This window comes from Suncus etruscus, chromosome 6 (assembly GCF_024139225.1).
Source record: "Suncus etruscus isolate mSunEtr1 chromosome 6, mSunEtr1.pri.cur, whole genome shotgun sequence".
Taxonomy (NCBI): Eukaryota; Metazoa; Chordata; class Mammalia; order Eulipotyphla; family Soricidae; genus Suncus; species Suncus etruscus.
The window spans coordinates 95775772-95798508 of record NC_064853.1 but is presented as its reverse complement, the minus strand read 5'-3'; the positions used below and the strand labels follow the sequence as shown (position 1 = coordinate 95798508).

The following is a 22737-nucleotide window of genomic DNA, read 5'->3' as shown; positions in this document are numbered from 1 at the left end:
TTTATCAATTTCTTGACCTGGATGTTGTAATAAATACCAAGACCACTGGCTAGACAGATGCAGTGTTGCTCTTAAAGCAACAAGAAAGAGGTCCATTTTCCCTTTCTGCTTCTATCCTGCAATAATCTCAAAATGTTTTAGAATCAGATTTTAGAGTTATTTTTGTATCTTTTTTTTTTTTTTTTTTTTTTTTTGGGCCATACCCAGCGGTGCTCAGGGGTTACTCCTGGCTGTCTGCTCAGAAATAGCTCCTGGCAGGCACGGGGGACCATCCATATGGGACACCGGGATTCGAACCAACCACCTTTGGTCCTGGATCGGCTGCTTGCAAGGCAAACGCCGCTGTGCTATCTCTCCGGGCCCACTAGAGTTATTTTTTTTTTTTTTTTTTTTTTTTTTTTGTGGTTTTTGGGTCACACCCGGCAGTGCTCAGGGGTTATTCCTGGCTCCAGGCTCAGAAATTGCTCCTGGCAGGCACGGGGGACCATATGGGGCGCCGGGATTCGAACCGATGACCTCCTGCATGAAAGGCAAATGCCTTACCTCCATGCTATCTCTCCGGCCCCTAGAGTTATTTTTATATATCGTTGAAGTTATAATTTATTCTGTCTCTATTTTGCTATTAGTGAAAAGGTTCAGAGAAATAAGTAACCAGTTCAAGATCACATAGTGAGCTGGTATTTGGTTTAGAGTGCCATGTCATAACTGTCCGACTCCAGTGGTCTCTGTCACATTGACTTTTAATGGAAGTTTAGTGATGATTTTTGTTTGAGCCAGACCCAGTGTTGCATAGGATTTACAACTGGAGATTGGAACTGGGTTGGCTGCATGCAAGACAATTGCCTTACCTGATGTACTATCTCTCCAATCCTTTAATGGTAATTTTTGACAGATAGTCTAAGCTGGTCATTTGATATGGCTTCTCCTTAAGGAGATCCTGTGTTCCTGCTTACTGTGACAGTTTCCATTCCTGACTCATCACAGTGCTCTCAGCACTCTCACAATTGCCACAATTAAATGTTACTTAGTAAATTGATTTATCCACAAAGGACTTGAGGCTCCTTTATTTCTTATACAGGGCAGGACATAGGTGTTTTCTTCCATGAGAGGAGGAGCAAGCCTGCCAGAGTTTTTGATTTTCTCCTGCTGTACTGAGCCTGTCCCATGAACTCAAGTGACTGGGTGTTGCTTGTCTCATCCTCCCACATCAGTTTCAGCTCAGCTGGGAGCAGCTGGAAGAGGCAGAAAAGTTGGCAGAAGGAAATGAGAATGAGATAAGGAAAGGAGTATATTAAAAAAAAAAAAAAACTGGGCCACTGTGGTAATATAGCAGGTAGGGCGCATGTTTTGCATGTTTGATTCCTGGAACCCTAGATGTTCCCCTGAGTCTGCCAGGAGTGCAGGGCCAGGAGCACTTGAGCACCACCAAGTGTGGTGTGTCTCCCCCCCACCAACCATCTCCAAGAAAATGGCCTGGTTAAGCAAAAGCATGCTGGGACAGGGCACATGTGTTTGAGCTATGAAGGCTCAAATCAGGAAAGTTGAGTCAAAGATGCCATTTCTTAAATTTCATCTATAATTCCAGAAAATGTGAAATATCATTGAAAGGGACTTTCATGATACACACAGCTTTATTCCAAGAGATTTCTAGTGCATGTGGTACCTCTGATATTAGTGGGGGTGGTGTTTCTTTTTTATAGTTTTTGGCGTCATGAATGCACCATTTTGAACACCGCTCTCTTTTGTTTCCAACTGTTTCATAATAGTGGTGAGGTACACCCCAGGTACTGCTGACCAAGGGCAAGAACCAGGTTTAGATATTTGTGGGGTAAGCAATTATGCAGGAAGACAGCCACTTCAGTTTCCTCTTTGACACCTGATTTGTTATCTAGCTTAGCTGTGAGTTTCATGCTTCCCACCCTTGCTAAAAGCAGTGCAATGAAACCAAGCCCTCAACACCGAGAGGTGATACATTGCATTGTGGGATTGAGGCTCTGATTAAGATACTTGATTTTCTGGTTTCATTTTTATTTTGTTTATTTGAAATTTGTTTTTATAATTTATTTGGACTTTTAGGCCAGATCTGGTAATGTTCAAGGTTTATTCTTGGCTCTACGTTCAGGGATCACTTCTGGTGAGGATTAAGGGACCTATGAGATGCCAGAGATGCAATCTAGATCAGCCCCATGCAGGACAAGAGTTTTGCCTATTGTATTATCATTCTGGTCTTTATTTGGTAATGGTGCTCAGTGACTACTAATAGCTTTGTGCTAGGGATCATTCCTGGCAGTGCTCAGGGGACCATATGCAATTCCAGGGATCAGAGCCAACTGTGTGCAAGGCAAGTGCCTCAACTCCCCTTGTACTAGATCTCTGGTCCAGAACTGGATTTCCCAGTTAAATGAGGATCTTTCGCTGCATAGGCTTTGTGATCCAATCCCAGGAGATAGTGTATATGAATAGGAATGGAAACTGTTGAGGAGTTTCAAGCATTAGTATTCTTAGTAGAAGGGAAGATTGGATGAGGTTAAGGGAACATTGAAAATGGTTGATCAGAGGGGTCCTTGAGGATTGCATAGGAACTTTAGAGTGGGGAGACCTGTACACATAGATGTGAAAACAAACACCCAAAATTCCATAATAATAAAAGCCAATGACACCTTGAGCAAAAGATGCTTGCGTTCTGTAAACAGTGCTGCAATTAACATAGGAATAAATAAGGAAAATAATAAAATGAAATGGGTAAAGGTAAGACCAGCATCTGCTTTTTATTTGCACCCCAGGTGCTTTTTTCTTGAGGAACCAGTTTATTCCCAGACTGTTGGACTATGCACAAGTTTTCACTCGGATGAGCTGCGCCTGCCTTCTGAGATGCACTCCTGCATTGCCCCGTCACAAGTGTGGGAAAGGAGCCTGGCACGCAGGATGGGAATGCCGGAGGGTTCCCCCAGCCTGTGAACCTTCGCTCTGGGAGGGAGCCACAGGCAGGCTGTGTGACTCATGGCGTGGGCCTGCCAAACCGACTCTGTTTTCCTTCCAGGTCTCGACCCTGCGGGGCCTTTATTCAACGGGAAGCCTCCGAAGGACAGATTAGAACCCGGGGATGCTCAGTTTGTTGATGTCATCCATTCCGACACTGATGGTAACATTCCTGTCCTGTGTGTCACTGCCCACTACCCCTATAGGCTCCCAAAGAACCTCCTCCTGTGGAGATGGGAGGGTTACTTGTTAGCGGTGGGAATGCATACTTGTCGAAGTGTGACCCTGTGAAACATACAGATCTGTTAGCCAGTGATACCTGCTTCAGAAAAACAGCAGTACAAAAGGCTGGCAGGATGCTTTACCTGCTGGAAAACATGATTCAGTCCCTGGTGTCACATGGTCCTCCATACTATTTGGGGAAATTCTCTGAATACGGCATCTCTTATCTTTACTTCATTGTTGTTGTTTTTTAAATTTTTTATTTAAACACCATGATTACAAGGTTATTCATACTACAGTGTTTTTATTTGTTCAGATAAAGTTGTTCATGACTGAGTTACAGTCATACAATGTACAATAATCTTCACCAGTGTGCATTTCCCATCACCAATGTTACGTTTTTTTGTTTGTGTTTGGTGCTGGCACTGGATATAGCCCTGCTTACCTATGAAGCATGCCTTCTACTGCTGAACCTGCTCTCAACCCTTCTGATTTGGGGGAGAAGGCACCTTCAGCAATTCTTAGGAGCCAGGGGTCTCTCCTGGTGATACTCTACATAGAAGTATGTGTCTGTTCTAAGACCAAAATCAGTGCTAGAGAGCACTGGGGGTATTCTTGGTAGTGCTCTGGGAACCAAATAGTTTTAGGGTCAAACTTAGGACCTTGTGCCATGCTATTTCCTCAACTATATTTTGTTTTGCTTTGTCTTGTTTTGGTCACACATGATGGTGCTCAGGGCTCTGCACTCAGGGATCACACTTGGTACCAGGGATGGAAACTGGGTTGGCTGAATTTCTTAGTTTCTGGGTCATATCCATTGTTACTCAGGGCTTACTCCTGGCTCTACACTCAGGAATTACACTTAATGATGTTCAGGGTACCATAAAGAATATTGGGGATCAATTGGGGTTGACTGCAAGCAAGGAAAGAGCACTCTATGCACTATATTATTTTTCTAGCCAAACTACTCTATATTATCTTTCCTGTATGTCTTTTCCAAAGCTTGCTTTGTTTGAGGACACACCAGGACTCAGGGTAGTTATTCCTGACTCTGTGCTTAGGAATCACTCCTGGAAGGCTTGGGATACCATATGGGATGCTGGAGATCAACTCTGGATAGGTTGCATTCAAGGCAAAAGCCTTACATGTTGTGCTATTTCTCCAGACCCCCTCCTAAATTTTTTTGGGGGGAGACCGTATCTGATGGTACCCAAGAGTTTCTCCTGACTCTGCACTCAGGAATCACTCCTAGCGGGCTTGGGAGACCATATGGCAGGGGTCTCAAAGTGGCCCACAGGCCGTACATTTTGTGGCCCGTGGCCGGCCTTCAAATATTGCAGTATTTGCGATTATTTGCTTACCAAATAATCGCAATAAAAATCGCATTAGTAAGAAAAAATCGCATTAAACATTCACATACCCCGAGCAGTTCCTTTCAGGGTATGCAAATGTTTAATGCGATTTTTTTGCGATTTTTTTTCTTATTAATGCGATTGTTTTTTCTTTATTTTTTCTTTTTGTTTTGTTTGTTTGTTTGTTTTTTCAGGCCACACCCGTTTGATGCTCAGGGGTTACTCCTGGTTAAGCGCTCAGAAATTGTCCCTGGCTTGGGGGGACCATATGGGACGCCAGGGGATCAAACCACAGTCCTTCCTTGGCTAGCGCTTGCAAGGCAGACACCTTACCTCTAGTGCCACCTCGCCAGCCCCACGCTAATGCGATTTTTTATTGCGAATATTTGGTAAGCAAATAATCGCGAATACTTTGCGCCTAGCGCAGACGTCATTTCCACTGCTCCTGCCCGCTGTCCCTTGCTTTATCCAAGGCCTAAGGGAGAGAAGGAAGAGAAGTTTATTACAGAATTAGATTTTGTCATACCTTTATCATGACCTCATCAAAGCCTGTAGTGAAGAAAAAGATTGATGACGAGCACAGACAATTTCAGGAAAAGTGGGAGATGCAGTATTTCTTTGTTGAGCACAGGGGCATCCCCACATGTCTTATTTGCTCAGAGAAAGTTGCAGTGCACAAGGAATACAACTTGAAATGCCATTATTGAACTAAACATGCTGAGGAATGTGCAAAATATCAAGGAAATGAGAGAACCAAGCAGGTTGCCAGTCTTACAGCATGTCTAATGAGGCAACAAGATTTCTTCAAGAAAGCAACCAAAGAGAATGTTGCATCAGTCAAAGCTAGTTACATGGTTAGTGAAATGATTGCTAAGGCAGGGAAACCATTCACAGAAGGAGAGTTTGTTTAAAAAAAAATGCATACAGGCTGCAAGGATTATCTGTCTGGAAAAGAAAGGTCAGTTTAGCAAAATCAGCCTTTCTGCCAACACTGTGGCAGAGCGCATTTCTGACATGTCAAGTGACATTTATCATCAACTGTGTGAGAAAGCCAAATGTTTTGATGCATACTAAGTTGCTCTTGACGAGGGCACAGATATAACAGACACTGTGCAGCTCACAATTTATGTCCGTGGTGTTGATTGTAATTTTGAATTGACAGAGGAGCTGCTCACAATAATTTCAATGCATGGCCAGACCACTGTTAATGAGATATTTCGGCATCTGTGTGATGCCATTGAGAATGCAGGTTTGCCATGGAAGAGGTTTGTTGGAATAATAACCGATGGAGCGCCATCAATGATAGGGAAGAAAAATGGACTGGTGGCACTTTTCAAAGAAAACTTGAAGAGGAGGGTGTAGAGAAGGCCATTGCTCTTCACTGCATTATCTATCAGCAGGCCCTTTGCAGTAAATGCCTGCCGTGTGACAATGTGATGTCTGTTGTTGTGAAATGCATCAACCAAATCAGATCCAGGGGCTTAAAGCACAGGAGGTTCTGTGCTTTTTTTTTTAGAGGAAATGGAGTCAGAATATGGAGATGTGCTCTATTTCACCGAGGTTCGTTGGCTCAGCAGGGGAAATGTCCTGAAAAGATTTTTTGAGTTGAGAGAAGAAGTGAAAGCCTTCATGGAGACAGATGGGAATGCTGTTTCTGAGTTGAGTGATCACAAATGGCTCATGGACTTAGCTTTTCTTGTTGACATCACATATAAGCTGAATGTACTAAACAAGATGTTACAAGGCCCAGGGCAGATTATCAGTGCTGCCTATGACAACGTGAGAGCATTCTCCACAAAAATTGTGTTATGGAAATCCCAGCTCTCTCAGACAAACCTTTGCCATTTCCCAGCATGCAAGGAACTTGTGAATGCAGGCATACCATTCAGTGGTGAGAAATATGTTGATGCTATTTTTAAGCTAGAGAAGGAATTTGATCACAGATTTGCAGACTTCAAAAAGCACAGAGCCACTTTCCAAATTTTTGTGGACCCCTTTTCCTTTGATATGCAAGATGCCCCTCCTGTGCTTCAAATGGAGCTCATTGACCTGTAATGCAACTCTGATCTCAAAGCCAGGTTCAGGGAGATTAGTGGAAAAGCAGGCATGCATGGGCAATTTTTGAGAGAATTGCCCCCCAGCTTCCCTGAGCTTTTCTAAATGTTCAAGCACACCATGTGCCTTTTTGGGAGCACATATTTGTGTGAGAAGTTATTCTTCACATTGAACTTCAGTAAGTCAAAGTACAGGTCTAGACTTAATGATGATCATCTTCAAGCCATACTGAGGGTCTCAACTGCTTCCTCTCTAAAGCCAAATGTGGTTCAGATTTGTGAGAAGAAGCGCTGTCAAGTCTCTGGCAGCAAGGAGTAGGCAAAAGATGCCATGTTCAGAAGAACTGTTCATGATCTTCACTCAATGTTCTATTCATATTCAGAAGAAATAATTAAAACTGTTAATAATGACGTTTGAGGACTTTTTTTTGTGAAATCCCTTATGCGGTCCTGCCTCACCCTGACTTTGCCTCCTGCGGCTCCCAGGTAAATTGAGTTTGAGACCCCTGCCATATGGGATGCTAGATTCTTTGCCAGAGTGCAAAGAAAGTACCCTAAACACTATACTATCTCCAGCCCTCTAATATTTTTTAGTGAATTTACTTTGATCAAAATATTTGAATAGGTATAGCAATGATAGTAACCACTAGGACAACAGAATTCTTGCGTAAATTCTGCAGTCAAATGAACTGTGAATGAGAAAGGCTCAATGTCTTATAAACGCATAATTTATTGCCTTTTAGTCCTGGGCTACAAAGATCCTTTAGGAAACATTGACTTCTACCCAAACGGAGGAACAGATCAACCTGGTTGTCCCCAAACAATATTTGGTGGTAAGTGTAGATTCTTTATATTTTGTAAAATAGTGGTTAATTAAAAATTCATTTTTAAAATTCTTCTTTTATTCTATGTGGAGTAATTGTGTGTGTGTGTGTGTGTGTGTGTGTGTGTGCTAAAGACATCAAGTGTTTAATTTGGGAGTCACACCCAATGGTGTTCATTGGTTACTTTCTCTGTGCTTAGGGATCACTTCTGGTAATGTGTGGGGACCATATATAGTGCTAGAGATCAAACCAAAGTCAACTACATGTAATGCAGGAATTATAAGTAGTGAGGGTTTGTTGTTGGTGGTGGTGGTGGTTGTTTTTGAGGTTTTGGGAGCCACTTCTGGCTCTGTGCTCAAAGATTACTCCTGATTATTACTCTGAGAATTGAATCTGGGTCTACCATATGAAGAAAAGCATGTGAATCTCTATACTATCTCTTCATTCCTGTGGAGTAGGTTGTTTTTTTGTTTTTGTTTTTTGTTTTTAGCCATACCCAGAAGTGATCAGACGTTATTCCTAGCTCTTTGTTCAGAAATTTTTCCTGGCAAGCTTGGGGACTATATGAGATTCAGGAAATCTAACCCAGGTCGGCCACCTGGAAGGCAAATGCCCTCCCTGCTATGCTATTGCTCTGACCCCTATAGAGTAGTTTTAGATTTAAAAAATTTTTTGAGGTGATAGTAGTGGTATAAATATAGGTTAAAATGTAGATTATTTACTTAGGATATATATATATATATATATATATATATATATATATATATATATATATATATATATATAGGCCTGTTATACTGGCAGGCCAGGGACCAAAGGGTGATGATATAGGATGCACTCTGGATTCCTTGGTGGAAGGAGGTTGACACTGGTGGGGGAATGGTCCTGATTCACTGTATATATAAATTCAACTATGAAGGACTTTGTAGATCACACTGGTTTCAATAAAATAAATTAAAAGAATACAACTGCTTTATATGAAAACTGCCTTATTCTTTAACTATCTTTTTTTTTTTTTTTTTTACAACCAAGGCATGCAGTATTTTAAGTGTGACCACCAGAGGTCTGTGTATCTGTACCTTGCATCCTTGAGAGAGAACTGCAATGTCACTGCCTATCCCTGTGACTCCTACCGGGATTACAAGAATGGCAAATGCATTACATGTGGCCTCTCTGACAAGCAGCCCTGTCCGCTGCTGGGTAAGCTTGACCTTTGCCCCTGATGAACAAAGAGAATCTCAACATTACTGGTAGAATCCCAGCACTATATATCTCTCTAAATGGGTCTTAACTAGAAATGATAGAAGGATGGTGGTGAGCATTTTAGTGGTAATGAGGGGCAGGATTGCACATCAAAAGCATAAACATGCTGACAATTGCAACCATGTTACTTCAACGATGATAATTTAAAAAGTCAGAATAAAGAAATAAAAATGAGCCTGAATTGTGGGTATTTTCCCAAAATGAATTCAGTCAACTTGCTCTGTGAATTTTGTGTTTTGTTTTTGGGCTTTTGGGGGGCAATGCCAAAAAAAAGGTTCTCAGGGGACCATATGAGATTCTGGGAATTGCTGGAATTTGCCACATGCAAGGCAAGCAACGCTACCTGCTGTGTTATCTCTCCAGTCTTCTGAGAGAAACTATTTTAGACATATACCTAGTTCTATTTTAATCTAGGAAATTATGTTTTTACAAAGGAATATAAATACTACTTAAAGATATGCTTAGTGTGTGTTTTCCCCACACCAAACTCCTTTACTAAAAACCAGGATTGGATGATAGAATAACAGTCAAAGTGGGCTGGAGGGAGCTATGCCTTTGAGTCTTTTTATAAATCCATCTCTGGGAACAGGTGGTGAGCAGGATATGTTGGGTATAGGAAGGCATTGCCTGGTGACCCAGCAGGGCCTAGCCATGGTGCAAGAGAGATGCTCTGAGCAGCCAAACCTGTTGCTCTGGTTTCCTTTCCAATTGCTTTTGTCTTTATCCGATACATGCTAACCTTCTACTTTTCCAACTTGTTTTCTAGGTTATTATGCTGACACCTGGAAAGACTATTTAAGGGAGAAAGATCCTCCAATGACAAAAGCGTTCTTTGACACTGATGAGAAGAAGCCCTTCTGTGGTGAGAAGTGAATGTTTTTAAATATAATTTAAAAAATTTAGTCACCACGAATTTTTTTAATTTATTAATTTATTTGTTTAGATTTTGAGGCCACACCAGTGGTGCTCAGGGTTTACTCTTGGCTCTGTGCTCAGAAATCGCTTCTGGCAGGCTCAGGGGACCATATGGAATGCCGGGAATCAAAACTGTGTCTGTCCTGGGTCAGCTGCGTGCTCTGGCCCCCACCACAGAGTTTTTTATGATTGAATTTCAGAAATGCACTGTTCCAATACCAATCCCTTCCCAGTGTCCACTTATTTCTCCAATGTGCCCAGTTGCCTTCCCATCACCTTCCCATCATCATATAGTCTGTCTATATGACATGCATTTAAAAAAATTTAAGGAGACTGGAATGATAGTTCAGTGGGTAGGGCATTTGCTTTGCATGCAGCCCATGCAGGTTCAATCCCTGATATCCCATATGGCCCCCTGAACATCACCAGGAGTGATTTCTGAGCACAGAGCCAGGAATAACCATTTGTACTGCCAGGTATGGCCCAAATAAAACAAATTAGGAACTGTGGTTATAGTATTATTACTGGTAGGATTTCATGCCTAACACTTCATCACCTTTCACTCTCCCCTTCTCTTCACAAATGACAACTCCTTCACCATTATCCTAATGTTCTCTTCCTGTCCTTGAACCATCTTTTATTCATGTATTTATTGTCTGTTTAAGACCTCATCCAGAAGTGAGCAGAGGCTAATCCTGGCTCTGTTTTGGGGGTTGCTCCCTGCAGCACTAAGAGGACCATGTAGTTCTAGAGGTTTAGCCCTAGCTCTAGTTGTCAAAGCCTTTAATTATTTGAATGACTGAATTTCAGTTTCTGAGTGAATGAAAACCCTAATGAAGCATGGAGTTTGGAGTCGGAAGAATACTAGGCTGAATTCTGACTGCCAAATAGAAATTGTGAGGCCTTGACTTAGATACGTAATCTCTTTGGATCTCAATGTCCTGCAAGGCATCATATGGCTAGAATGATGCCTATATTTTAGGTCATTTGGATCAAAATATCAACAGGTAATTATCTTGCTAATTTCTTTGAATGGGCATTGTAATCTCTAAGATATACTAATGCTTACTTCTCAAGACATTAGGGGAAACATCAGGTATTAGTCACTTGGTGGGTCAGTTCCAGCTCCAAAGCCATCATGATGACCTTCTACTGGCACTGAATTCAGGGTTATTAATATAGATGGGAGAAAAGTGGGGGGGGCAGATAGATGCCCTGAGAATCAGTGATAATTTTTTTGGCCACATATCTCTTGCAAGGTTCATGTTTTTTTGAGAGCAATTCTTGTAAAATGGGTTGAAGATTCTTGGGTCTGTCTTTTTTTTTTTTAAGTCTTTTTGTTTTGTTTTTTGGGTCACACCTGGGGGCTCTTAGGGATTACTCCTAGCTCTGTGCTCAGAGATTGCTTCTGGCAGTGTCAGGAAACCATATGGGATGCTGGGATCCAACCCAGTTTTCTCCTGGGTCTGAGCATGCAAGGCAAATGCCCTACTGCTGTGCTATCTCTTTGGCCCCTTTTAAGTCTTTATGTGGCAGCCCAGGATCTAGCGTCCACCTGGTCTTCCTGGGAGCAAGATCTTGAACATAATGTGCTGTGAAATGGCAACACCAGAGCTGAGCTTATTTTTTTATAAGGCTGTCATCTCTTTGTGTCTCTCTTCCCTTCTCTGAAAGCCTGATGAGTGATGACAAGTGATGACAAATATAACTATCCCCACTCCACTCTCAAAACATCCTTAAACATGGGAAACAAAGAGTAGAGAGAGTAAGAATAAATCTTTAGACACATCATATTTTCTCACTCATTTAATAGGAACTTATTGGATGTCTATGAGCTGTTCCTGCTGGAATCACAAAGAGGAATTAACGTCTCTTCTCAATTATTGTTGTATATTTTTCTTTTTTGGCCACACTCAGTGATGCTCAGGGGTTACTCCTGGCTATGCGCTCAGAAATCGCTCCTGGCTTGTGGGATCATATGGGACTCTGGGGATCGAACCGCGGTCCATCCTAGTCTAGCATACCAAGGCAGAAGCCTTACGTACGCCCTGTGTCACTGCTCCGGCCCCTTATTGTTGTATATTTTTTATCTTATTTTGTAGTGCTGATAATTGAACCCAGGGCCTAAGCAGACAAAAATATACTTGACCATGAAATTTTGTCTCTAGTTTCTAGTATGGTACTTGTTATTTTTATCTCCTTCTTTTCTTTTTTTTTTCTTTTCTTTCTTTCTTTTTTTTTTTTTTTTTTTTTTTTTTGGTTTTTGGGCCACACCCAGCGGTGCTCAGGGGTTACTCCTGGCTGTCTGCTCAGAAATAGCTCCTGGCAGGCACAGGGGACCATATGGGACACCGGGATTCAAACCAACCACCGTTGATCCTGGATCGGCTGTTTGCAAGGCAATCGCCACTGTGCTATCTCTCCAGGCCCATCTCCTTATTTTTAATTTTAAAAAATACTACAAAACATTATGTAGGAAGTAGTAAAAGTTGTATCCATGCAATTGCCACCACAATTTCATTATTTTTTGTATCTTTTATAAATACAGTAAAATAGATGTAGACCAATAGTAGGAGGATACCAGAGCAAGAGGCAGAGACTCCAAACACCTAATTTAGTCTACTGAAAGCCTCAAGGAGGAAGAGAGGTTTAAAACCAAAGGATGAGTTGACCAAGAGGGCAAAGGAAAAGTCTAAATTTAAGGAAGACCAAGAAGCAAGAGTCAGTTTGGCAGTGCAGGAAGTTTGAGATGTGATAGTTGGGGGCGACGAAGAAGGCTGGATAGATATGATCATAGTCCAGATTAAGGATGATTCAGCAATCCCCAGAGGATCTCTACATAGTCACCTTGTTGGATTATTTTAACAGGGAGAAGGATTAAAATGAATCACTTTACTTGACAGTAGGATCTCACAGTCTCTGACAGACCATGAGATCATTGAATTAATGGATGTGCCTAAATATGGCAAGCAAATTCCACTCCAGCTTTAGAAAAGAGATTAGAAAGAAATGCTAGAAAATTCTGTCTTAAATCTCAGTGAAGAAATTAGAGAGGAAGCAAAAAATAAATTCATTATTTGATAGGCTTGGTTTTTAGAGAGTTGACCATTAAAAGAGACAGTTGGAAATATTTTGCTCTTACTATATGCTTTTCCCCTGTTTTGCAGTATATCATTATTTTGTGGATATTTTAACTTGGAACAAGAACACAAGAAGAGGATACATAACGATCAAACTGACAGACCAAGCTGGGAACATCACAGAATCCAAAATCAAGCAGTAAGTTGGGATAGATGGTTTTTTATTACCCTTTTTGCTCAGAGAAATTATGCCTCAAATACACTTACTTTCCTATTTGTAGGTATGTTCTTGTTCAAACATATGAGGATATATATATATATATATATATATACTTAGTTGCTTGTTGTAGGTCTTACTCTTTCAGGTTCTTTGCAAATGGAATTACTATAAATGTTTCCTTTCCTTCCTCCCTTCCTTCCTTCTCTTTATTCCTTCCTTCTTCATTCCTTATCTTCTTTCCTTTATCTCTCCCTTTTTCTCCCTCCTTTTCCTCCTTCTTTTCCTTATTTACATTGATTAAACTATTACAGAAGTCTTTTTTTGCTTGTTTATTTTTTTTTTGAGGGGCCATAATTGGCTGTGCTCAAGGCTTCTTCATGACTTTGTGCCAAGGGATCATTCCTGTTTAGTGCTTGAGGAATCATATGGAGTAACAGGAATTGAATCCAGGTTGGCTGCATGTAAAGCAAGTGCCCTAACAGCTGTACTATTGCTCTGGTTCCAGAAATCATCTATGATTGTGGTAGAGGATTTAAGCAGAAATAACTAGGTAGGGGCCGGAGAGATAGCATGAAGGGTAAGGCGTTTGCCTTTCATGCAGAAGGCATGAAATTCAAATTCAAATCCCGGCATCCCATATGGTCCCCCAAGCCTGCCAGGAGCGATTTCTGAGCATAGAGCCAGGAGTAACCCCTGAGTGATGCCAGGTGTGACCCAAAAACCAAAAAACCAAAAAAAAAAAAAAAAGAAGAAGAAAAGAAAGAACTAGGTAATATAAAAGAAATTCCTCCAAGCACTTCTACCCCCATACATATTTTTACTTTTTTGTTGTGTTTTGTTTTTGGGTCACACCCAGCAGCGCTCAGGGGTTACTCCTGGCTCTACACTTAGAAATCGCTCCTGGCAGGCTCAGGTGATCATATGGGATGCTGGGATTTGAACCACCATCCTTCTGCATGCAAGGCAAATGCCCTACCTCCATGCTATCTCTCCAATCTCATGTTTTTACTTTTTATGATTTATAGCATGCACATAATCATATATAAGTATGAAGCTCAAAAAATGTAACTTGCATTAGAAAATTGAAACGACTTAAAAAATTTAACAATGGGAAAATGATCAATTAAACATTCCCATATAAGGCGAAAGAGATAGTACAGTGGGTAGGGCCCTTGCCTTTCACATGGCGATCCTGGTCTCGATAACTGGCACTGCACTGTGCCCCAAACTCCATCAGTGTGCAGACAGAACCAGGAGTAAGTCCTTAGCACTACCCAGCACTCGAATAAAATAATAGATATTTCCATATGCTAGAATATTATAAATACATTAAAGGTACCTATAAATACATTAAATAAAATACTTGTGTTTTGTGAAAAATTTAGAATACTAAGTTGTATGAAGCAAAATATTAGTTTAATAATATAAAATTTGAAAAACATTAAAATATGTTAGATTGCCCCTTATATAACAAGAATATGAGTGTTTTTTTTCAGCTTGTTTATTGTGTATATATAGCACATAGCTTGTATATGTGTATAGCTTTCAAAGTATTTGGTCTTTTTCATTTATTTTTTTTTATAATTAGGATTAAAAACAAATAGTTTACTTTAAGCAAAACAAGATGAGGTTTCTTTGACTTAATTGCTCAGGAGAGAACTTATTGTCTACAAGATACTTGGTTTAGATCTTGGCCTACCAGTGGGACACTGTAAGTAGAATTTCTTCTAAAAATGGCAATTACATTAGGGGGCATTGTGTGCATCAATGAAGAAAGGGTGGGTGGATACTTTGGAAGTTTGTTTGTTTGTTTGTTTGTTTAATTTTTGAGTCACAACCGGCGGTGTTCAGGAGTTTCTCCTGACTCTGTGCTCAGAAGTCGCTCCTAGCAGGCTTGGGAACCATATGGGATGCCAGGATTCAAACCGGGGTCCAGCCTACGTTGGCCACGGCAAGGCAAACGCCTTACAGCTGTGCTATTGCGCTGGCCCTGGAAGTTTTATTTATTTATTTATTTATTTATTTATTTATTTATTTATTTTAATGCATCTGGATCGTAATAACAGCAGCATTTGTTTCTGGAACTAATCATGTCACACACACTTCAGCTCAAACCAATCTGCTAAAACACACATTTTGGGTCTGAGGGATTGGCCAAAGTGTCAGTGTGCATGCTCTGCACTTGGGAGACTTGGTTCAATCCCTGACACCACAGGGATGCACTGTGATCCCCAGGCACTGTGATATGACTCCTGAGCACTGAGCCAGGAGTACTCCATCCTCACCCCCCCCCCAAAAAAAAAACAAACCTGAAATGCAAACAACCCCCTTCCTCCAAACCCTTTCCCTCCCCACGTTTGGCTAAACACATACTCTAAAATCTGAGAAAGTCAGGTTTTCATCTCTTTTTTTTGGCGGGAGGGAGAGCCACACCCGACGAGCTCAGGGCTTACTCCTGGCTCTGTGATCAGAAATCGTTCCTGGCAGGTACGGGGGACCATATAGGATGCCTAGGAACAAACCCGGGTCTGTCCCAGGTTGGCCGCGTGCCACTGTGCGATCGCTTTGGCCCCCTCATTTATTTTTAACATAGTGAGAAAACTGCCCTCAAAGAGGTGATGTGGCTGGCCAGCTCACGCAGTCTCTGAATCAGTGAAATGCAAGGCAAGTCTGCCCAGCTCCTCTGTAATGCTTCCCGATGCTGGACGGCACTGTCTGCTCCACCCATTGAATTGTGTAAGTGACGGGGATGTCTTCAAAGGTGGCCTTTGATCTGGCCCGGAGAGCTCCCCTCAGCAGCAGCGGCCGCTAGCCTACAGACACCGCTAGGGGGCATTGGAAGGCTGCAGGCCAAGGTAGCCTTTGGTTTCTAGTGCGCTTCGGGTGAAAGCTGAACAGAGACCTCGTCTGGACCTTCTGAGAATGGCTGGAGGGACTGCAGAGATGCTGCCTGTTTCTGTCAGCCAAGCAAGTTAGCAATGCTTCGGTGTTTGTGTTAAGAATTGCTTACATAGTTTTTTGTTTGGGGCCACACCTGGTGACGCTCAGGCCTATTCCTGGCTCTGCATCCAGGGATCACTCCTGGGGACTATATAGTGTGCCCTGGATCAAATTTGGGTTGGCTGCGTTCAAGGCAAAGGCCCTACCGACTGTACTATCTCTCCAGCCCCAAGAATAGTCCCCAAGAATATTTGTGACATAGGTCTGTTACATGTTTTCATTAACGTAGTAGATCTCTCCCAACTACAACTCTCTAATTTTGGAAGTTTGGATCTTGGTTATGATCCAGACCTTGGGACCAGAGCTTTAGTGCAGCAGGTAGGGCATTTGCCTTAAAACAGCTAACCAGGGTTCAATCGCCAGCATCCCATATGGTTCCCCAAGCCTGACATAAAAGATTTCTGAGTGCAGAGCAGGAGTAACTCCTAAGTGCCACAGGGTGTGGCCCCACAACAAACAAAAAAGAGACCTTAACACTTTTATTTTAGTTGTATTTTGTCATTTTCACTTTATTCATGTTTGTGAAAAGGTCTTCATTAATCAGAGATTGTGAAGGAAGTAGGTATTCTCTAGGTGGTGAGACTGTGAACACTTTTTTTCTTTTGTGCAAAGTCGACATTTTAGTATATAGTATGTTTTCAATTTAAGATAAAGGGAATGCTATCAGAACTTTTGATAAGAGACTTGATTTAGTGTTACCGGGTTATGGGTACAAATGAAGTTACATATAATTATTACTTACCCAGTGCATTTCTCTGAATTCATATTTTACATGTATTTTGAACACTTGAAAAAACAGGTTTTATGCGTAGCATACAATTATTTCTTGAAGTTTACAATTTAATGACCTTTTGTATATTCTCTTGTCCTCTTCTTTCCTTTTATCTCATTCCTTGTCCCCCCTCCCAACCTTCCCCCCTTCTTTCTCCTCTCCCTTACTCTCCTCTTCTTTCCTCTCATCTCTTCTCTCCTTTCCTTTCCCTTCTTTTCTGTGCTTTGAAGTACTTTTATTTTTATAACTGTCATGTGGATAATGGCAATGTTCAAGAGAAAATAAGTTTCCCCAGGGCCAGAGGCATAGTACAGCCTAGACAGGCACTTGCCTTACATGTGGCCAGCCATAGTTAGATCCTTGCCACCCCACATAGTCTCTGGTGCACTGCCAGGAAAGATACTGAGCACAAAGCCAGGAATAAGGCCTGAGCACAAATGGGTGTGACCCCCAAACCATCAATCAATAAAAATCATTAGTTGTCCTAAAATATTCTAGGCAATTGCAAAACAACCAAGTACAAACACAAAGAGAGGACAGATTTCCCAACCAGCATACCCTAGCATGTAGATTCAAGCTACTAGAATGTTTTGGGCAGGATCATGATTAGCAGATTCTGTTGAAGAGGGACAAGAAGGACTAGTCACATAAAGCCTGCAGCTCAGCATGAATTTATTAGCTTTGAATGTTACACTCTTGAATGTCAACTCTTGAAGTTGGCCAACACATTATTGGAAAAGTCGTGAATGGTCCTTGAGTTTCTACCATTTGGCTCAGACTCAATTCTATTAGCCATATGCTTCCTAATACTACTCTGTACTGCCAGAGCTGTGTGGTCTTCTTCTCCTTCTTCTTTACTTTCATTTTATCAGTCTGGACCCAGAAGTTGGCCAGGACTATCTCGTGAGGCATACCCTCCTTATGGGGGGTGCCAGAACAGGATTGACTCAAGGAAGTCACACTGTTTTGTATCAGTTTCCTGGTGGATGAGCTGACAGACAATATGCTAGTCATTGGGACTTGGCCTACCTATACAATGGAGTTTGTCTGATAGTCCAGGTGGATCTTGTACTTGGTAATAGTTTTCCCATAGAATGCCATGATGTCAGTTGTCCGTCAATAGACAGTAAAGTGTTGCATGGACCAGACACAGGGCAGCAAGACCAGCATCTCACATTCTAAGCAGTTACTAGGCAATGGAATGCTCTACTCTAGGGACATCCAGTGGAAGTGATTTCCCATTGAGTGAACCCCTGAGAACAGTTACTCATAGTCATGAAATTCCACAGATAAGGCCATTTAGAGTAGCAACCTTATGGTCAATCCCTGAGCTAGAACACATTTTCAGGAGTCAACTCTAGACTCCTGCAATTAAATCATGTTGGTGGACAGGGAAAGGGTGAGTTTGAAAATAGCAGAAAGGTTCTGGAGAAACTATTGCTTGGTTATCTCAATGTTTGTGATAGTCTCCTGGGGATGGAATTCTGGGAGGTGATGATGAACAGGAAGGTCTCAGGGTTCAGTATGGTCAGAAATTTAGGCAATGTAGGAGCATAATGGAAATAAAGTTGATCCTGGGGCTTTCTGCAGAACAGAAGTGAGAGCTTCAGGTACTATAAGCTGGTAAGTTAATACCTCTGTACTGTTGTTGGTGACACCCATGATGACCTTGCCTATGAAACCCGTCCAGTTAGCATTTCAAACATGACAGCAGAAAGGTTTCATCATCTCCAGGATCCTGCACACATCTAGCATCATGTTCTTGTCATCCTCCAGAATGACACTGTGTGGTAGGTTCTGCACAGCCTTGCATGACTTTGTATGGTCTCAGAGATCTTGATCTCTGAGAGGCCAACCCTGGTCTCTCTAGGACTGCCTGGAGTGAGCACACATTAGGAGTAAGTCCTGAGCACCAGCATGTGTGACACAAACACATACACACTTGAAAATCAGGAAAGATGACATAAGCTTATGTGAAACTTCCAAGTTGATAATTAATTTGCCTAAAAAGCAAATCAGGTTAGCAATCAGTCCATTTATTTATGTGTTTGTATGTTTATTTATTTACTTATGTACTTACTTTGGTTATGATGGTGAAAATTGGCTGGCCCAAATCATGAATATGGCCCTGGAATAACCAGGGCTCATTGCTGATCAGTAATTTGTAGGCCGCAAAGCTATTAATACTTTCACTTGTAATCTATATCTATTTTATAAAGTTTTATATCTTTTTTTTGTATATACCTGGTGGTGCTCAGGGTTATTCCTGGATTTGCACTTAGGAGTTTCTCCTGATGGGCTCAGGGGACTATAGGAGATGCTGAGGATTGATTTCTATGTCAGCCACATGCAAGGAAAATACCCTTCCCACTGTACTATCTCTCTGACCTAAATCTGCATATTTTTTTAAATATTGTTCTTTCCATCTAGTGAACCTGCTACCTTTCAGCAATACCACCAAGTGAGCCTGCTTGCAAGATTCAATCAAGACCTGGAGAAAGTGGCAAACATCTCCTTGGTGTTCTCCACAGGGTCAATCATAGGCCCGAAGTACAAACTCCGGATTATTCGAGTGAGGTTACAATCACTAGTCCATCCTGAAAGGTGAGGAGGAGTTAGGGCTTGAAAAAGCCCACTTCTAAAGATACTTTGGATTGTTTTCAGTCTGCTGGGTCTGATGTCTGAGTTTGTTCATTTTATTGGGGGCCACACCTGGTTGTGCTCAAGATGTTTATTTCTGGTAGGGCTCAGGTTACTATATGTGGTGTCAGGTATTAAAACTGGTCCAGCTGCATGAAAAAAAAAATTTCTCTGCCTATTGTACTATCTCTCCTGCCATGGGTCTGATGTCTGAATAGGTCTTCGCCAGTCAGGAGGAAGAAAGTCAGGGGTTTTTCCAAAATAGAATTGATAAAAATAAATTGTCTAGTAATCTTTAAAAATTATACTGATGTTCACTTAGACATAAATGGTCCAGAAACCGAAAGAGAAAATACTGTTAATATATCTGGAGTATATAATTCCTCCCTCACCACCCACATGGCTGGAAAGTTAATTTGTTGTCTAGAAGGGAGCTTCATATAATTTGGCAATAAATCAGAGTAGGGCCTAGAGTTTTTAAAGGTAGAAAAATAATGAAATATTTTATTCCATTGGTATAATGTCAAAGTACTTACTTATCACTGTTAAATGTAGTACTGAGCTGAGAATGTCTTTTTTCAGGAAATTAAGCAGTGACAACTTAGCCTCTTTGATTTAGAAAAACTAGATGTGTGTGTAAAGAGAGAGGGTATAGAGAAGGAGGGAAAAGGGGAGGAAAGAGAAAGAGAGAGGCAGCAAGGAAAATGATTTTCGTAATGTGCAGAGCTGTGATCTGTATGTTTCATGACAGATGTCACTTGTGACAATGACATAGTTCCAGCATCTGCTCTAAAGACAGAGGAAATGATGTGAATAGTTAGAACTTCATGTTTATGGATTCCAATTTTTCCCTGGAGGTTTAGGTAAAACACTTAAGGAAAAAATGTCTTATGGGGCCGGAGTGATACAGTGTAGTGGGTAGGGTTCAATCTCTGGCATCCCATTTCTTAGTGTAGAGCCAGGAGTAACCCTGAACATCACCAGATGTGCCCCCAGAACAACAAAAAAGAGTGTCCTCTAAGATGCTCATCATAACACTTTGGGGGGCTTTCTTTTGGGAGGGGCTCTGGACTTGGGGATTGAAGTTGGGTTGGGAGCATGCAAAGCAAGCACCCTACCTGCTGTACTATTTCTCCAGTCCTGATCATGTATGCATTTTAAAACTGTGGGAAATTTCCCCCTGGTTATCAGAGGATACAGATTTTGTGGTACAAAATCTGCAACATAGAGAAAAGGTTAGGAAACAAACCACATGATCACACATTAAATCATTATTCAGAGGCCAGGACCACTTATATTTTGTGATTTCTTTCTAATTACTTTAGGACTCTTTTTTTTTTTTTTTTTTTTTTTTTTTGGTTTTTGGGCCACACCCGGCTATGCTCAGGGGTTCCTCCTGGCTGTCTGCTTAGAAATAGCTCCTGGCAGGCACGGGGGACCATATGGGACACCGGGATTTGAACCAACCACCTTTGGTCCTGGATCAGCTGCTTGCAAGGCAAACACTGCTGTGCTATCTCTCCGGGCCCACTTTAGGACTCTTTTAAATCCAGTTGAAAATGTGTAGTAAATAAACATTGGCCTTCTGCTTTCTCACTGATGAGAATGTTTTCTTGATTCACCATAACATTTCCCTGCATCATTAGAAATTATCGGCTAACTCATTTTATACACAAAGGATTTCAATACAGCATACTAGAAACATGGTATTTTCATAATTTTATTAATGATGATCTTTCTCCTTATTCTTACAGGCCCAAATTGTGTCGATACGATTTGGTATTGATGGAAAATGTGGAAACATTTTTCCGCCCTATTTCTTGCCCGTTTGTTGCAGCTGTAACTGCTGTCAGGAAAGTGGACACAGAAAGCCATAATGATGGACTTTAACCAAACTTCATTGCACTCTTCCCTCAAGGCCCAAGAAGGATGGAATGGTTCACCAGGGCTTTCTTCAGAAATGCCCGCTGGATGTCACATTGCAAAACATGTGGCCTTGGATAAAGCAGCTCTGGGGAGGGAGCTCTGAAGTAGAACAAGTCAGAAATAACCAGGCTCCCCACAGCCCAGCAGCCTGTTTGCTGCTCCTGGCGCTTCCTTCGTTCCAACCTCATTCTCCTGCTAGTGGCTTCTGCCTAGCATAGGAGATCGCTGAGGATCAAGGGAGAAGACTGGTTAGCGAAAGCCCTTTGTTTTAGGGGAGTGCTCTCGAACGATGCTCAAGAACACCTAGGGCTTCAGAGGTGCTCACAAGGCCAAACTGTTCAATGTAAGGACCTGAGGATGTGGTACTGCTTGTGACCTGTAGTGTCAGGTACACCTAGGCCACACAGGCAGTGTTGGGGAAGGGGGCATGCAGGGCTGCACCCAAGAGAGAATTGAAATCTGTTCCCTAACTACTGTACTATCTCTCTGGCCCCTGGAGACCTCTGTTTGAACTTAACTCCACATCCTCAGCCCAGTTTCTCAAGGTCCTCACAGGAAAAAGATCACAGAGACTTACCTACCTACCTCACTGTACAATGGTGTGGGATAGAGGTCAAGCCTGTGAAGAGGATTTTGTAATCCGATGGGTGCCACATCAGTGAGTGATTAGAGAAATGTGAATTTATTTATTTTCTTACTTTTATTTTATTTGGAGGGGTCACATCTGGCAGCGCTCAGGGCTTACTCCTGGTTCTGTGCTCAGGCATAGGGGACCATATGGGATGCTGGGATTCAAACTACCATCTCTCCTGAATCTGCTGCTTGCAAGACAAATGCCCAACCACTGTGCTATCTCTCCAGCTCCTTGTTTTTTATTTATTTTGATAATACTTTTCTAATGTACAATTTGGGTGCTATTCCTAAACAGCCCCACCCTAGGGTCCTTTGTTCTGGGAGGGCAAGAGGACTGCAGCCCCGACTTCTTGCTGCCCCTCTGAAGAGCTGTCTGCAGGCAGAGCTGGGCATAATGGTACAGACAGGGGGGCAACTGCTGGACAAGACTGTGAGTGGGGAAGCCAGCAGGATTGAAAACAGGGGGCATGCCTCATTTGGATGAAGCGAATCCCTCTTCCAGGGATTATTTTAACTATCCTTTAATAAATCATTTTAACTAATTTGTAATCATTTTAACTATCTTTTAAGAAATACTGTTTTTCCTTCATCCTCATGTAACTCACTATTATTGATAAACACAGAAAATGTGTAGATTGAAATGAAAACAATCTTTAATATCACCTATTATCCGTGATGACTGTGTTTTGTTTTTTTTTTGGTTTTTTTTTGGTTTATTTTTCCCTATATTTTCTGTTGCTGGAATTGTGAAGCTCACTATAAGCACTTGACACTTAATGCGCCCAGTAGGGGGCGCACTTTTTGGTTTCACACACACCCAGTTGTGGTGCTTCTGAGTTTTTGAGGCCATGCTAGGT

At 41.7% G+C, this 22737-nt stretch overlaps 1 protein-coding gene across 1 annotated transcript in view; it reads left to right on the top strand.

Annotated features, from left to right (window-relative positions):
- Window positions 1–21211, top strand: part of LIPH (lipase H) — a 30880-nt gene extending 9669 nt beyond the window's left edge. The window contains exons 4-10 of the mRNA XM_049775605.1: window positions 3041–3142; window positions 7351–7440; window positions 8464–8631; window positions 9461–9556; window positions 12777–12888; window positions 19112–19285; window positions 21076–21211. Of these exons, the coding sequence (XP_049631562.1) occupies window positions 3041–3142; window positions 7351–7440; window positions 8464–8631; window positions 9461–9556; window positions 12777–12888; window positions 19112–19285; window positions 21076–21211 (878 nt within the window). The remainder of the gene's footprint in view (window positions 1–3040; window positions 3143–7350; window positions 7441–8463; window positions 8632–9460; window positions 9557–12776; window positions 12889–19111; window positions 19286–21075) is intronic.
- Window positions 21212–22737: the final 1526 nt, after the last annotated feature.